The sequence below is a fragment of the Grampus griseus genome (genome assembly GCF_964374135.1).
Source record: "Grampus griseus genome assembly, chromosome: 17".
Taxonomy (NCBI): domain Eukaryota; kingdom Metazoa; phylum Chordata; class Mammalia; order Artiodactyla; family Delphinidae; genus Grampus; species Grampus griseus.
Window position 1 is genome coordinate 58,391,025 of NC_139011.1, and position 15,812 is coordinate 58,406,836.

At 40.1% G+C, this 15,812-nt stretch overlaps 1 protein-coding gene across 3 annotated transcripts in view; it reads left to right on the top strand.

Annotated features, from left to right (window-relative positions):
* Positions 1-15,812, top strand: part of TPD52 (tumor protein D52) — a gene marked incomplete at its 5' end in the record, with an annotated part of 119,733 nt that overhangs the window by 81,569 nt on the left and 22,352 nt on the right. For all 3 annotated transcript variants that reach the window (XM_082674640.1, XM_082674638.1, XM_082674639.1), the window contains one exon: positions 9,419-9,534. In XM_082674640.1, the coding sequence (XP_082530766.1) occupies positions 9,419-9,534 (116 nt within the window). The remainder of the gene's footprint in view (positions 1-9,418; positions 9,535-15,812) is intronic.

Consider the following 15,812-nt stretch of genomic DNA (forward strand, 5'->3'; position numbering starts at 1 on the left):
GAAAATCACAGCCTTAAGGAGTATCAAGGTTTCACAGCCCGTGCTCCTGAATCTCTTTCTTCTGAAAATAATCAATGTCAAATAGCAGGTGTCAGAGGCTCCCTTGCCCGAAGTCAGTGGGGAACTTTTGCCCCCCTGTGGGCATTTGGCCACATCTGGAGGAGATTTCAAGACGGTTTGGTTGCTACTGCTGGGTGCAGGAGGGGCTGCTGCAGACACTGAGTGGGTGGATGCCTGGGATGCCCATGGGACGCTGCATAGGATACCCCCTGCCAAGAACTGTCCTGCTCTAAATGTCCACCATGTCACAGTTGGGAAGCCTCGTCTTAAGTGGGTCCTTTGCTTTTAGGGTCTCTTAAGGATAACCACTTTGGTGTGAGGACCTCCAAGCATTCCTCCCCCTCTTCTGGATTTTGTTACATCCGGAAACAAAGAATGAGGCACAGAAAGTTGGAGCCCCAAGCACAGACTTTTAAGGGGAAAAATTTTTATCTTGTGATCTTTGTGGATATGACCACTAAAGATATTTTGAACTATATGTTATATACATATATATATATATATATTTTTTTTTTGGTGGTATCTCTAGGTTAAAAAAGGGGCTGCATATTTCTTCTTGGATATGCTTAAAGAAAACAACCCAGAGACTGAAATTTCTTATTCTTCCTCTTGTCTTAAAGCCATCGTTGCCTCTTTGAAGACTGTGTAAGGGAGGTGTATACAGTTTTACTTTCCAGAGAAGCTTCTAGGCCTTGATTACCCTCTTACAAATTCTCCCTTGGCTAGACAGTGTTAACATTCAGACTTCAGTAGCCGATACCTTACACTTCTCTTGTGGCACCTTCTTCCCTCCTAACTGAATGTTCCTGGAGGTGGCTGATGTTATATTCTTCCTGCTCTGAGACCATTAGCGCCCCACCTATTCAACCACGGAGCGTTTGCCGTGTACACACCTTCTGTGTAACGTGAAGGTAGGTGCCCTGCTCCAAATGGTAGCAATCTATTAGATTATGTATGACGCAGAGTTGTATTGCTTCAGAAAAGTGACATTTTACGTCTGTTTTAAATAGGTAAACCTTTTTAGGTGAAAGCAGTGAAGTGAGAATGAAATACATAAAATAAAAAGAGGGGCAAGGTAGACCAGGATGGGAGACGGGGTTCCTATCTCTCCCTCTGACTCCACGGGGTGCCTTCCTACAATTCATTCATTCAGAGAGTATTGCTGAGTATCTCCTGTGTGCCAGACACTCTGCACCAGATACTGTGCGGGGCCGAAGCTACGTGTTCGGAGCGCAGTGCTAAGGTCAAATACTGCCCAGCTGGCTGCGTTCTAAGTACAGTAGGCAATATACGGAGGGGTATTAGGCCCAGAGCAGCCTGGGCCACCAGGTCTGGAGAATTTCCTCCAAGAGAAAGAGACTTTTCCTACTGGTTTATTGAAATGAATGGGACTTGGAAATAAGGAGAGGGTTTCAGGAAGAGAAAATAACATGTGCAAAGACAGAAAGGAGAGCATGATGTGGAAAGAGAGGGTGGAGGTGGTTGTACGACATCGTGAATGTAATTAATGCCGCTGACCTTCACGCTTAAAAATGGTTAAGATGGCAAATGGTATGTTATATATTTTACCATAATAAAAAAATCAGAGAGGAAAAGTAAGTAGGGGAGGCAGCTTATCTTAACTTACTTCTTAATACGTTCCTTAAAAAAAATAAACCCGTCAAATAACATGTTTGCAGAGGAACTGCAGTTTGGAAGATGCAGCGAGCGCACGGGGGTGGGTGTGGGCGTGAGGACAGTAGCAGGAGATGGGATAGGTGGGCTCCAGATTGTCAAGAGCAGTGAGCTTTACTAGCAGGTGGGCAGCCATACAAGGACGTATGGCAGGCAAGGAGTGCCGTGGTCAGAGTCATGTTTTAGAAAGATCCCTCTGTTGGCAGGGCAGTGAATGGATTGGAGGGGACAGAGACCATCAAGGAGCTTTGGGGGCAAGAATCTAAGCAAAACATGGGAAGAGCCTTGACTAAGGCAGGGGTAGTGGGATTGGTGGTGGAGGGTGAAGTGGACTCCTTGGGAGAGGGAGATGGAGGTGCATCTCAGAGAGGTAGGAAAAAACGCAGGGAGGACCGTGGGAGGTATCAGGACCGGAGACTTCAGAGTGAGGTTCAGTCTGCGCTACCTAGAGATGTCAGATGAGATCGTGACGGAGGACTGTCCTTAGCTGAAGGGGCGGAGGAGGGGCAGATGCTGACGGAGGGGTTGGAGAGTGATGGGAAGTGAGGAAGTGAGCTTTGTGAATCAAGCGTCGTGGAGGAGGAGAGAGGAAATCGCCAGGACGACTTGTAGGACCCAGGAAGGTGAAACAGCAAATCCTTATCGAACACTGAGTATGTGCCCACCCTTGATTTCGTGGTCTTTTAAAATATTCTTATAAAAAGAGAGCTAGGTGGAATTATTGCCTTTTTATTTATTTATTTATTTTTTTGCGGTACGTGGTCCTCTCACTGTTGTGGCCTCTCCCGTTGCGTAGCACAGGCTCCGGACGCGCAGGCTCAGCGGCCATGGCTCGTGGGCCCGGCCGCTCCGCGACATGTGGGATCTTCCCGGACCAGGGCACGAACCCGCGTCTGCCTGCATCGGCAGGCGTACTCCCAACCACTGCGCCACCAGGGAAGCCCCTGCCTTTTTATTTTTTAAACAGGTAACGGGGTTTGGGGCTCAGTTTCCTGGGGCTCAGTTCCCTGGGGCTACCATAACAAAGTGCCCCAGACCGAGCAGCTTAAAACAACAGAAATTTATTATTTTTACGGTTTTGGAGGCTGGAAGTCCAAAATCAAGGTGTCAGCGGGGACATGCTCCCTCTGCCACCTGCAGGGACATCCTTCCTTGCCTCTTCCTAGCTCCCCGCTGGTAACCCCTGGCTTGCCTTGGCAGGCAGCTGCATCTCTCCAGTCTCTGCCCTCCAGCATCACACAGTGTGCTCCCTGTGTCTCTGTGCGCTCTGGGTCTTTATATGATGTTCTCTCCGGGTCCCAGTGTTCAGACTTCCTTTTACTTATAAGGACATCAGCCACTGGATCAGAGCCCACCTAAATCCAGTATGATATCATCTTGATTACATCTGCAACAACCCGGTTTCCAAATAAAGACACATTTGTGGGTCCTGGGAGTTGGAAGTAGAAGGTATCTTTTTTGGGGGGTGGGGGAGACGTAAGTCAACCCACAACACCATCTAGTTTTAAAAATCTCTGCCCTGTGTTTCCTGTCTTTACGCAGTGAAGTGTTTGGATTTAAATGATCCAAAATTCTTTTCAGATCTAAGTGTATGAAAATGGTTAAAATTTTTTTAGTTGATAATCATAGAAAGTCTTGAAGGGAAATAGTTGGCCTTGATTGGAAAAAAAAAGGTGAAAGACGAAGAACTGAAGGGAAGAGAGAACTGCTTAGGGTTCCACTATAGGGGCTGCACCCACCACACCTGAGCAGGGAGGTACCCACCAAACTCTCAACTGTGGCTTAGTTTTAATTGTAGGTTCTAAATATGTATCAAAAAAGCTTTACTTCCTTCCCTGGTTGAAATTTTTAGGACTCTGTAGCAAACGGATGGCTATGCATGGGGTGGGAGGAGAGTGGAGAAAAGAGAAACTTAGTTGGAACAAATCTTCAGCAAATAAGTCAGTTCAAGTGAAATATTTATGAACGTTTGCTTTATTTTGGGCGCTATGAGTCCTGAGGTGAAAAGATAAGGGTGTGACGTCAGGACCTTGTTTTCTGGAACTGGAGACTGTTCAAGACTGAAGTCTTTTCCCCATTATTCCTCGTTCTTCCCCACCGTTCTCACTCCTCAGACATGTTTCCACTGAAGCAAAACACTAAGAACTTCATTTTCCTCAAAGTACTAACAAATTCTCTGACGTCCAAAGTATCATGTTTCATCACATCAAAGACACCACAGATTTTACGAATTTTACGATGTACCATTATTTTACGTTTCATTAAGGGAAAAAATTGCTGCAAGTTAAACTAAAAAACAATGTTTTCACTTAAAATTAGCTTATTTTAAGTGAAAACAACTTTTATTTTAAGTAAAATTGTCACTTAAAATTTTATGCTTATTTTTTCAGATTTATTCAGACATATACATTGATCATAACACTCCTCTGCATACTTTTTTTTTTTTTTTTTGCGGTACGCGGGCCTCTCACTGTTGTGGCCTCTCCCGTTGCAGAGCACAGGCTCCGGACGCGCAGGCTCAGCGGCCATGGCTCACGGGCCCGGCCGCTCCGCGGCATGTGGGATCTTCCCGGACCGGGGCACGAACCCGTGTCCCCTGCATCGGCAGGTGGACTCTCAACCACTGCGCCACCAGGGAAGCTCCCGTGCATACTTTTTAAAGTCAGCTCAGTTCAAGTTTTCCTGAAACATCTTCACGTGCATCGCCTGACTTATCTGAGTTCCCTTTCAGTTAGAAATACTCCATGTCTGTTTTATTTATCTTGCTCTCACAAAACGCCTGTGATACAGCCTTTCTTAGAAGAGAGGTCTGTGATTTTTCTAAGCCGCTGACACCCATTTTGCACATTTTGAGGCACAGCTACAGGTGACAAACAGCGATGCCACAAGGACTGCCTAGCTGGCTGGCTGTACAATGATCTCCAGTTCAAAGATGTAAAATGTAGAAGAAAAAACTGTGTCTCAGGACTGAAGGGGCACCGTTCTCCTGGTTCATCTCCATCGCTCCCTTGGCAGTGGGTCTCCCACCTGGGCAACCAACACTTCTCCTGTCTGTGGGCTTCAGGCTCTCCTCCCCAGATGAAACTCTTCAGGGTGATCCCATGCATGCAGCTGAAGACAGGCTGGCAATCTGTTTGCAGAACTAGAAGAAGAATTAAGCAAGTGGCTAAAATGTTAGTAACCTGATGGAACGAATTATCACTGATTTGCAGTCGCATGGGCTCGATAATGGTATCTGTGACTTTCAAGCCAGGCACCCCGTGTGTTCTCACACTTGCAGGGAACGAAAAGCCCTCTGCTTCCAGCTTCCCTTCTGACCTGCTGTTTGTTCCCCCTGCTCTTTGGAATTTCTCTACGAAAAGTGTACATGAAGGAGTAAGAGTTTAGAGTCAGAAAGACCTGCGTTTTAATTTCTGTGACTCTGGGCACATTACTGAACCTCAGAGAACCTCAGTTTCCTAATGGAAGTAAATACTGCAAATACTGCTTTGCTCATTGGGTGTTGGTTGTAAGATTCTTGCCCTTTTTTTTTTTTAGATAATATGTAAATGTGTCTCCCCTCACGGTGGCTGGTATATTAGATCTCAATAAATATGTCATATTTTCTCCCTCTTCTCTGTCTTTTAAAAATAGATTTCTGTCAGACTCTGAGGAGGAACATTAAAATTAATGATCAAATAAGAATTTTTGAATTATTTATAGTTTTTAGTAATCTATATTTAAAAAAAATTATTGGAATATAGTTGCTTTACAAGGTTGTGTTGATTTCTACTGTACAACAAAGTGAATCAGCTATACGTATACATATATCCCCTTTTTTGGATTTCCTTCCCATTTAGGTCACCACAGAGCACTGAGTAGAGTTCCCTGTGCTATACAGTAGGTTCTCATTAGTTATCAGTAATCTATACTGATATACATTTCCATGTCCCAACTTTCATGTTATGAACGAGAAATTAATATCTTTTTTCCAGCATGCCAGATTCTACCTCTGCAATAAATACTCTACTCTTACTGAACATATAAGATATGGGATAATACCTAGAAACACATAACAAGGTTTGAGGAAACTATATGGTTGGAAATGATTAAAAGACTGCTTTTGATCTACTCTACCATTTTTTACAGAGTCTTATTTATTATTGCCTCTAGGTATCTCCCAAGTCTGACCTTCAGCCCCCTACTCTTGTCTTTATTTGTGCTTTGTACAATGAATGATTTGAAGTTTTATTTTCACATAAAAATATTCAGGTTCAGAGTCCTAACTCCACCATGTATTCAGGTATGTTACCATGGGCAAGTTGCTTAACCTCTGTAAGCTTCAGCTTCCTCATCTGTAAATGGTGATGGTGATCCTTGTCTCACAGAAGTGTTGCAAGTAAATGATGTAACGTATTGGGACCACTTAGCTCAGATTTGGATATAAATAGAATGCACTTTGTGGTGGCGGCTATGGTTATTAATAATTTTCCTAAGTCATGACTGTTAGGTTTTGCAGGTGATTTCGATATCTATGTTTCTGTTCTTCCTTCATGTCCTTAATTTTCCAATTTTTTCCATAGTCGATGATCCTAAAACAAACCTCGCCTTTAAATTTTAATATTGATAATTTGCTGCCACCTACAGGCTAATACGAAAAAAGCAGAACGTGTAATTACCAGCTTTCTTAGGCTGAGTATAAAATCCCAAGGTCATCTTGGAGGTCCCGAAGCTAACTGTGGACAACCCCAGAACGCCCTTTTCTGAGATTCTTATTTTCCCTGGTAGCTCAACTAAATTCTTGATTAATATCAGAATCCTCTTAGATTCTTTCTGGAATTGGGCAGTTACGCGTAAAGCATTATTAGTAATCAGATATTGCATCTTCCCCCATAAGTAGATCTGCAAAACAGTGTTTATTAAAAAGTGTGAAAGAAGCTTTGCTATTTAAGGCATGGTTTAGCACCTGAGTTTTTTGTTTGTTTATTTATTTATTTGGCTGCATCGGGTCCTGGTTGCGGCACCCAGGCTCTCGGTAGTGGTGCGCAGGCTCTAGAGCGCGCAGGCTTGGTTGCCCTGCGGCATGTGGGATCTTAGTTCCCTGACCGGGGATCAAACCTGCATCCCCTGCATTGGAAGGCAGATTCTTAACCATGGACCACCAGGGAAGTCCCAGCACCTGAGTTTTCTTGCGCTTTGTTGGGTCCTGTCCTAGTTGGAGAACTTGAGAGGGTCTGAGCAAAACATTAAAAATAAAATAATGTTTGAAATGAACTCTGTTGTGGTTCTTATTCTCTTGCCTCATATGATTGCTGCCTGTATGCTTGTATCCCATCCTCAGTCTCACGCTCCTTTGTCGAATAATCTGGTATAGGGCATACATTAGCAAGCGCACATGGACCCTCCTCAGTGGTTTCTGGCCGTACATAGCACGGCACCGTGTCCGCAGTTTGATATGACTCAAGCTGGAGTAAGAGGTTCCAGTGCCAGATAGCAGGGGATGGGGCCAGTGAGGCTTGTGTGCTAAACTACGTGGTCGAAGTTGCTTTGAAAACGACAAGGAGCTACTAAAGGAACCATTTTAAGCTGGAGAGTAACATGATGAGATTTCTATCAGTACTTGGGCAATCTGCTTGAAGATATTTTAGAGGGGACCCACAGAAGCAGCTATTCATGGAGCCTTTCGATCCACTGATTGTACCTGTCACGTATTGTCTTTTCATGAGAGGACTTGAAGGAGATCCTATTTGCCACTCTAGTTTGTGGTTTTTGAATTGTTTTATTTGTATTACTTTTATGCCAATTCTGTAAACACAGAATAAATTCTGTAAACAATTCTGTAAACACCTTTCAGGTAGGCACTGTTATGCTACTAATTATTGTTATTGTAATTATCAACTGCTCTTATGCAGTTAATATACAATAGATCATGTGCAAGTGTCTGTACCTTTTACACAATGTACGTACGTATACCCCTCCCAGGCTTGCCATGGCGCTGGCTGCTTGTCAAACAGCGTGCTCGTTCTCTGTCGGTCTTCCTCTCTGCCTGCCTCTTAAGTCTGTCATCTGCCACCTGGCATCCTGCTTTGGGCGGATGCCACATTGCCACTGTGGTGAAACCAGCTCTTCCCAGAAGTGGACGTGAGGGCTGGTGGGGAACAGTGTGGTCCCTGGAATGCTCACTGGCAGAAAGAGGCAAAGAGCAGGAAGAGGAGGAGACCTTTTCCTGGTTCCCCGTGCAAAAAAGCTGTTGCCAGAGGAGACTGTGAACGCCCACAGCTGGGGCATGGGAATGGGTGGCAGGACTGCGACCAGGGTAAGGCGAGCGAGCCCTCGCCTCAGGTGTAGAATTTAAGGGGGCATCGAAAAGCCCTGCAATCAAGATGAGTATTATGTTAATGCGGTGTTTTAAGAAGATTAAAATGGAAGGAATCCATGATGAACAACATACTAGCATTTTAAATAAAGACGAGATCAGTAACAGTGCTATGAAAAGCCACCTTTGGAGCCTGAGGCAAAAGGAAAAATCAACCATACTGAGCCTGTCTATTTAAAAATTTGGTACTTTGTTCACCGTGGATTCTTTGAATTAACTTTGATTTTTAAAAAATATTACATTAAAATATTAAAATAATTTATATTGAGGTTTTTTAGTGCCCTCTTAAATTTATCACCCAAGGTTCAGCGGCCTCACTGCCCACGCTCTTAGCCTTGTACTTGGTTGGTTGGGCAGAAGAGAGGGGAGACTTGCCGAGAGGCAGGTGGCTTCCTGCCTACTCTCTGAAAATACTGAGTTCTTCCTGATGGATGAGTAGACATTGGCTCTATTCCAGGGCAATGGGTGTGGCAGGATTGGTCATAAATAGTGTTTTGGTAGAAATATTATGTGGGTGTTGGTCATTTCTCTGAGTATATAATTTAGGATTTTTAAAAGGGTATCTGGATGAGATACATATTTTTAAAAAGCTACAAGAAGGTGTCTCCTGCTTCCACTAACTAAGGGAAAGAAATGGAATAAAATTTCTTTAGATAGTTCTTCATTGAGGCTGTTAAGAGTTGAATCTGATTAGTAGAGGAAGCTAAAGACATTTACAGTCTCCTTCCTTTGGTTACTATGAATTATTAGTCATGCTGATTGACTAGTTAAGCATTTAAGGTCTTGGGAAGATCCCATTCTTGGCCTCTTAACTCTTCTGCTTTGCAGTAAGTATATTGTGACTGGAGAAATGAACAGAAGCAGAGAGGGTGCTGTATTTTTTTTTTGCTGCGGTATGCGGCCCTCTCACTGTTGTGGCCTCTCCCGTTGCGGAGCACAGGCTCCGGACGCTCAGGCTCAGCGGCCATAGCGCATGAGCCCAGCCGCTCCGTGGCATGTGGGATCTTCCCGGACCGGGGCAAGAACCCGTGTCCCCTGCATCGGCAGGCGGACTCGCAACCACTGCGCCACCAGGGAAGCCCGGCGCTGTATTTTTTAAATTCATATTTTGGTAGGCTGTCATTTGGTGGTTTTTAGTGGTTAGGTCAGACTTTTTTTTTTTGGTGTGTTCCTGGGACAGCCACATCATTTGAAGGTGTAGAAAAATGAGGTGTGGCTCTAACCTAATTGGCTTTATTCTGGCTGGGGCAGTGGAGGAGCCCAAAGGAGAATTTTACTTAGCTTTCATACCTTACAGACTTTTTTTTTTTTTTTGAAATCTCCAACAAGGTCTACTGAGAACAGACCCAGTACCCGAGGAAGGAGAAGATGTTGTTGCCACTATCAGTGCCACTGAGACCCTATCAGAGGAGGAGAGAGAAGAGCTAAGAAGAGAACTTGCAAAGGTAAAGGCGCAATCCTTCTGGAACTTCATGTTTTGCACTTACTATATTGTCTTTTGTTTTTCTAAAGCACATGGTAATATTGTAGACTCAGTTTCAGGGCAGAGAAAGCAACATGTGTTTACTCTCCTAGAGATCTTGAGTGGGGGAGAGGAGATGAGGGAGTGTGAGATCAGTTGGTTTTTATATGAGGGAAGGTAGGTACAGGTAAAGTGGATCTGAGAAGTAGGGTGTGAAGTGGGAAATGGATGAGGGCTACTAGTGAATATCTTCTAGGTGACCTCACTAACCCCGATGCGCTTGGCTTTTCAGCTGCTTCACTGACTTTTTTCTCCCCTTGGCAGTGTTGTGGATAGAGGTACTTTGAACCTTCTTTCCATACCTTCCTCTCTTTTTTTTTCCTTAAAATCAACCATTGTAAAGTGTACAGTTCAGTGGCATTCAGCATATTCACAATGCTGTGCAATTATCATCTCTATCTAGCTCCAAACATTTTTAGCACATCCAGACGAGACCTCATATCACTAAGCTGGCATCCCGCTTTCCCTTCCTTAGCCCCTGGTGACAATTAATCTGCTTTCTCTCTCTATGGATTTACCTATTCTGAATATTTCATTTAAATGGAATCACATATCATGTGACTTTTGGTATCTGGCTTTTATCATTTAGTATAATGTTTTTGAGGTTCATCCTTGTTGAGCTTGTATTGGTACTTCACTGCTTTTTTTGTGGCTGAATAATATTCCATTGTATTTATCTTCTGTATTTTGTTTATCCGTTCATCTGTTGATGGACATTTGGGTGGTTTCCACCTTTTGACTATTGTAGATACTGAGCTAAGGGATATTTGTGGAAAACTACTTGTTCGAATACCTATTTCTAATTCCTTTGGGATATACCCAGAAGTAGAATTGCTCGTCACATGGTAATTCCATGGGTAACTTTTTTTTCAGACCTGCCAGACTGTTTTCACAGCAGGGACACCGTTTCACATCTCCATCAGCAACTTCTGTACATCCTTGCCAACATTTTTTATTTTCTGTCTTTTTGACTATAGCCATCTTAGTGAGTGTAAAGTGGTATCTCATTGTGGTTTTGATTTGTATTTCACTAATGACGAATGATATTGAGCATCTTTTCATGTGCTTATTAGTTGTTTATATGCCTTCTTTGGAGAAATGTCTATTCAAACCTCTGCCACGTTCTTAAAACATTATTTGCCTTTTTGTTGTTGAGATGTAAGAGCTCTTCCTATATCCTGGATACTAGACCCTGATCAGAAATGTAATTTGCAAACATTTTCTCCCATTCCATACATTGTCCTTTTACTTTCTTCATAGTGTCTTTAAAAAAAAAAAACTTATTTATTTGGCTGTGCTGGATCTTAGTTGCGGCATGCGGGATCTTTAGTTGCATCATGCAAACTCTTAGTTGCAGCATGTGGGATCTAATTCCTTGACCAGGGATCAAACCTGGGGCCCCTGCATTGGGGGCACAGAGTCTTAGCCACTGGACCACCAGGGAGGTCCCTCTTCATAGTGTTTTAATGCACGAAGGTTTTAAAGTCTGATGAAGTCAAGTTTATTTTTTCTCTAGTTGCTTGTCCTTTTGGCATTACATCTAAGAATCCATTTCCCAAACTCAAATCATGAAGATTTACACTATGTTTTCTTCTAAAACTTCTCTCCTATATATAAGCCTGTGATCCATTTTGAGTTAATTTTTGTGTATGGTTTGTGGTAGGGTTCAACTTCATTCTTTCACATGTGACTTTAGTTTTGTTAGCACCATTTGTTGAGAGATTATCCTCAGTGAATGCTCTTGGCATTCTTGTCAAAAATCATTTCACATAGATGTAAAGGTTTCTTTCTGGACTCTCAATTCTGATATATTCATCTATATGTCTGTCCTTCTGAGTGTACCACACTCTTTTGATTACTATAGCTCTGTAGTAAGTTTTGAAATCGAGAAGTGTGACTTTTTCACCTTTTTCTTCTTTTTCAAAATTGTTATTTAAGGTCTCTTGCAATTCTATATGAATTTAGAATCTACTTTTCTACCCACAAAAAAAATGCCATTGGGATTTTGATAGGACTTTTATTGAATCTGAGGATTGATTTCGGGGAGTATTGCTACCTTAACAATATTAAATCTTACACTCCATGAATGTGGAGTGTTTTTTCATTTGTTTAGATCTTCTTTAATTCCTTTTAGCAATGTTTTATAGTTTTCAGTGTACAAATCTTATACTTCCTTAGTTAACCTTATATTGAAGTATTTTATTCTTTTTGATGTGATTATAAATGGAATTTTCTTAATTTACTTTTCAGATTTTTCATTGCTACTGTATAGAAATACAGCTGAAGTTTCCATGTTAATCTTGTATACTGCAACTTTGCTGAATTTGCTTATTAGCTCTAATAGATTTTTTGTGCGTTATTTAAGAATTTTCTATATATAAGATAATGCAGGTTTCTTATATCTTATATTTTCTGCAGTTAAAGGTCGTTTTACTCTTCCTTTCCATTTTAGATGCCTTTATTTATTTTTCTTCCCTATTGATCTGGCTGAAACCTCAGTGCTACGTTGATTAGCAGCGGTGACAGTGGGCATCCCTGTCTTGTTCCTAATCTTGGGGGAAATGCTTTCAATATTTCCCCATTCAGTATGGTGATAACTTTTGTTTTTTTTATAAATGCACTTATTCATGTTGAGGAAGTTCCCTTCTCTTCCTAGTTTGTTCAGTGTTTTTTTCATGAAAGGGTGTTGGGTTTTGTCAAATGCTTTTCTGCACCTTATTAAGATGATCATGTGTTCATCTTAATTCAATTAATATGGTATATTACATTGATTGATTTTCATATGTTGAATCATCCTTGCATTCCTAGGATAAATCCCACTTTATCCTAGGTGTATGTATTCTAGGTCGTGGTGTATAATCCTTTTAATATGCTTCTGGATTTGGTTTGCTAGTATTTTGCTGAGTATTTTTGCACCTATATTCATGGGAGGGATTGACTTGAAGTTTTCTTGTGATATCTTTGTCTGGTTTTTGTATCATAGTAATGGTTGGCTTCTTGGAATGAGTTAGGAAGTTTTCCATTCTCTTCTATTTAGTGGAAGAATTTGAGAAGAATTGGTCTTATTTCTTCTTTGTTTGGTAGAATTCACCAGTGAAGCCTTCTGGTCTTGGACTTTTCTTTGTTGGAAGTTTTTGATTATTCGTGCAATTGCTTTACATGTTATAGATATGTTCAGATTGTCTATTTCTTCTTGGGTCAGTTTTGACCATTTGTGAATTTCTAGGATTGCATCCATTTCATTTAGATTATCTAGTTTGTTGGCATACAATTGTTCATAATATTTCCTTATAATCCTTTTTATTTCTATAAGGTTGGTAGTAGTGTCACCACTTATACTTCTGATTTTAGTTACTTGCATCTTCTCTTTTTTTTTTCCTCTGTCAGTCTAGCTAAAGGTTTGTCAATTTTGTTGACCTTTTCAAGGAACAGCCTTTGACATCATTGATTTTTTGCTATTGTTTTTCTATTCTCTATTTTGCTTATATTTAATCTTTATTATTCTCTTTTGTTAGATTTGGGTTTAGTTTACACTTCTTTTTCTAGATCTGTAAGGGTGTAGAGTTAGGTTCTTGATTTGAAATCCTCTTTATTAATGTAGGCATTTGCAGCTATAAATTTTCCTCTGAGCACTACTCCTACTACTTCTCATAAGTTTTAATATGCTGTGTGTTTGTTTTCATTTGTATCAAGGTATTTTGTAATTTCCTTTGTGATTTCTTCTTTGACTCATTGGTGGTTTAAGAGTGTGCTGTTTAATTCTGATACATTTATGAATTTTCCAATTTTCATTTTGTTTTTGATTTCTAGTTTCATTCCATTATGGTTGATAAAGATATTTGGTATGATTTTAAATTTACTGAGACTTGTTTTGTTGCCTAACATAGGCTCTGTCCTGGAGAATGTTCCATGTACATTTGAGAAGAAGGTGTATTCTACTGTTTTGGGGTGAGGTGTTCTATTTATGTCTGTTAGCTCTAGTTGGTTTATAGTGTTGTTCAAGTTTCCTGTTTCTTTTTCACTTATCTGTTTGTTCAATCCACTTTTTTTACATCAGATTTTATAAACTAGGTGGGGATAGGATGGGCAAGGCAGATTGGTGATAAGCCCTACGAGGAGAGTAAAAATTAAAAATTTTGAGTATGTGGTACATGCCTAATATTGTTATTTTGAAAAGGTAAAACAAAAATACTTTTTCCACAAGCTATTTATGTTTAGTGCAGAAACAAAAAAAAAATCAAAGAAAATTAAAATTACCTACAGTGTAAAAGATTTAGATTATCTGTTTCCAGATTTCCAGACTTTTTGCTATCTATGTATTGCTATAACATATTTCAGTATTTTATGAAGGCATCAGAATACACATCTGTGACTTTTTTTCACTTAACTGAATTTCAAAAAAAAATTTGTGCCAGTAAATAATCTTCTAAAACATCATTTTAAATTGCTGCATAGCCCATTTTTTAATTGCTTCAAGCTCATTTTTAGTTAATGGGCATATTATTTATAAACATTTAGTTGTTTCCCTTTTTTGCTATTATGAACAGTATTTTGATGGAAGTACTTACATATAATCCTTTAGGCACCTCTTTAATTAGTTCTTTAGAATAAATTCCTAGAAGTAGAATCCCTGGGTCTACTGGGTTTTAAGGTCACAGAGTCATTCCCGTGTACACCAACAAGGCCAAAATGCTATCCAGAAGATTTCTCATAGTATGTGAGAGAGTAGTTTTTCCAAATCCTTGCCTGCTCTCAGTATAATTATGTCATTATCAGTAATATTAACTTAACAGTAATAGCTCTTAATATAGGTCTAAATCTCCCAATAGATTATGTAATGTTATTTAACAAATGAAGTTATCAGACATATGATATGTAAACGTTTTCCCCCATTCTGTGTGTTTTCCTTTTCACTTTCTTTTCACCCTTTGACACACAGAAGTTTCTAATTTTGATGAAGTTGAATTTATCTGTTTTTCCTTTGGTGATTTGGGCTTTAGTTGTCACATGTCAGGAACCATTGCCTAATCCAAGATTATGGAGATTAAGGTCATAAGGTAATGCACTGCAGCACTGAGTCTTGTGTCCAGGTCTTCATGAACTCTGATGCATGTGCATTTATCCTTTTATTTGTATAGTATTCACGTTTTATCAGAAGTTTATTCAATTTTTCTGAAAACTCCATAAGATATGGCAGATATACTATCACTTCACCTCATATCATATATGACATTGTGATATCACAGTATTATCATAATAATCATGATATCATAATAATGATAATAAGATATAATAAAATTATTTACATTTAAAGAAAATGGTAAGGTTCAGTTTTTTTACATTAGAGTCACTGCTTGAAATAGTTGTAGAAATTAAATAAAATGGAGATAAAAAACATTAGTTTTTTTTACTCCGTTTTGAGATATAATTTACATGCCATCAAATTCATCCTTTTAAAGTATACAGTTCCTTGATTTATATATATTCACAAGGTTATACAACTATCACTACTACCTAATTCCAGAGCATTTTCATCACCCCAGAAAGGAACCCTGTTCCCATTAGCGTTCACTCCCAATCTTCCCTCTCCCCAGTCTCTGGTAACCACTAATCTACTTTCTATTTCTATAGATTTGTCTATTCTGGGCATTTCCTATAAATGGAATCAAACAACATGTGGTCTTTTGTGACAGGCTTCTTTCACTTAGTATAATGTTTCCAAGGTTGATCCATGTTGCAATCATATCAGTGCTTCATTCCTTTTTATGGCTGAATAATATTCTGTTGTATAGGTATATACCACATTTTGTTTATTCATTCATCAGTTGTTGGATATTTAGATTGTTTCTACTTTTTGGCTATTATGAATCATGCTACTGTGAACATTCATGTACAGGTTTTTGTTTGAACATATGTTTTCAGTTCTCTTATTATATACCTAAGAATGGAATTTCTGGGTCATATGGTAACTCCATGTTTAACTTTTTGAGGAACTATTGAACTGTTTTGCTGCCAAACTGCACAATTTTACATTCCCACCAGCAATGTATGGGGGTTCCAATTTCTCTACATCCTTGTCAGCACTTGTTATTGTTTGTCTTTTTGATTACAGCCATCCTAGTGGGGGTGAAGTAGTATCTCATTTGCACTTCTCTAATTACTAATGAATGGTATTGGCCATCTTTTCATATGATTATTGGT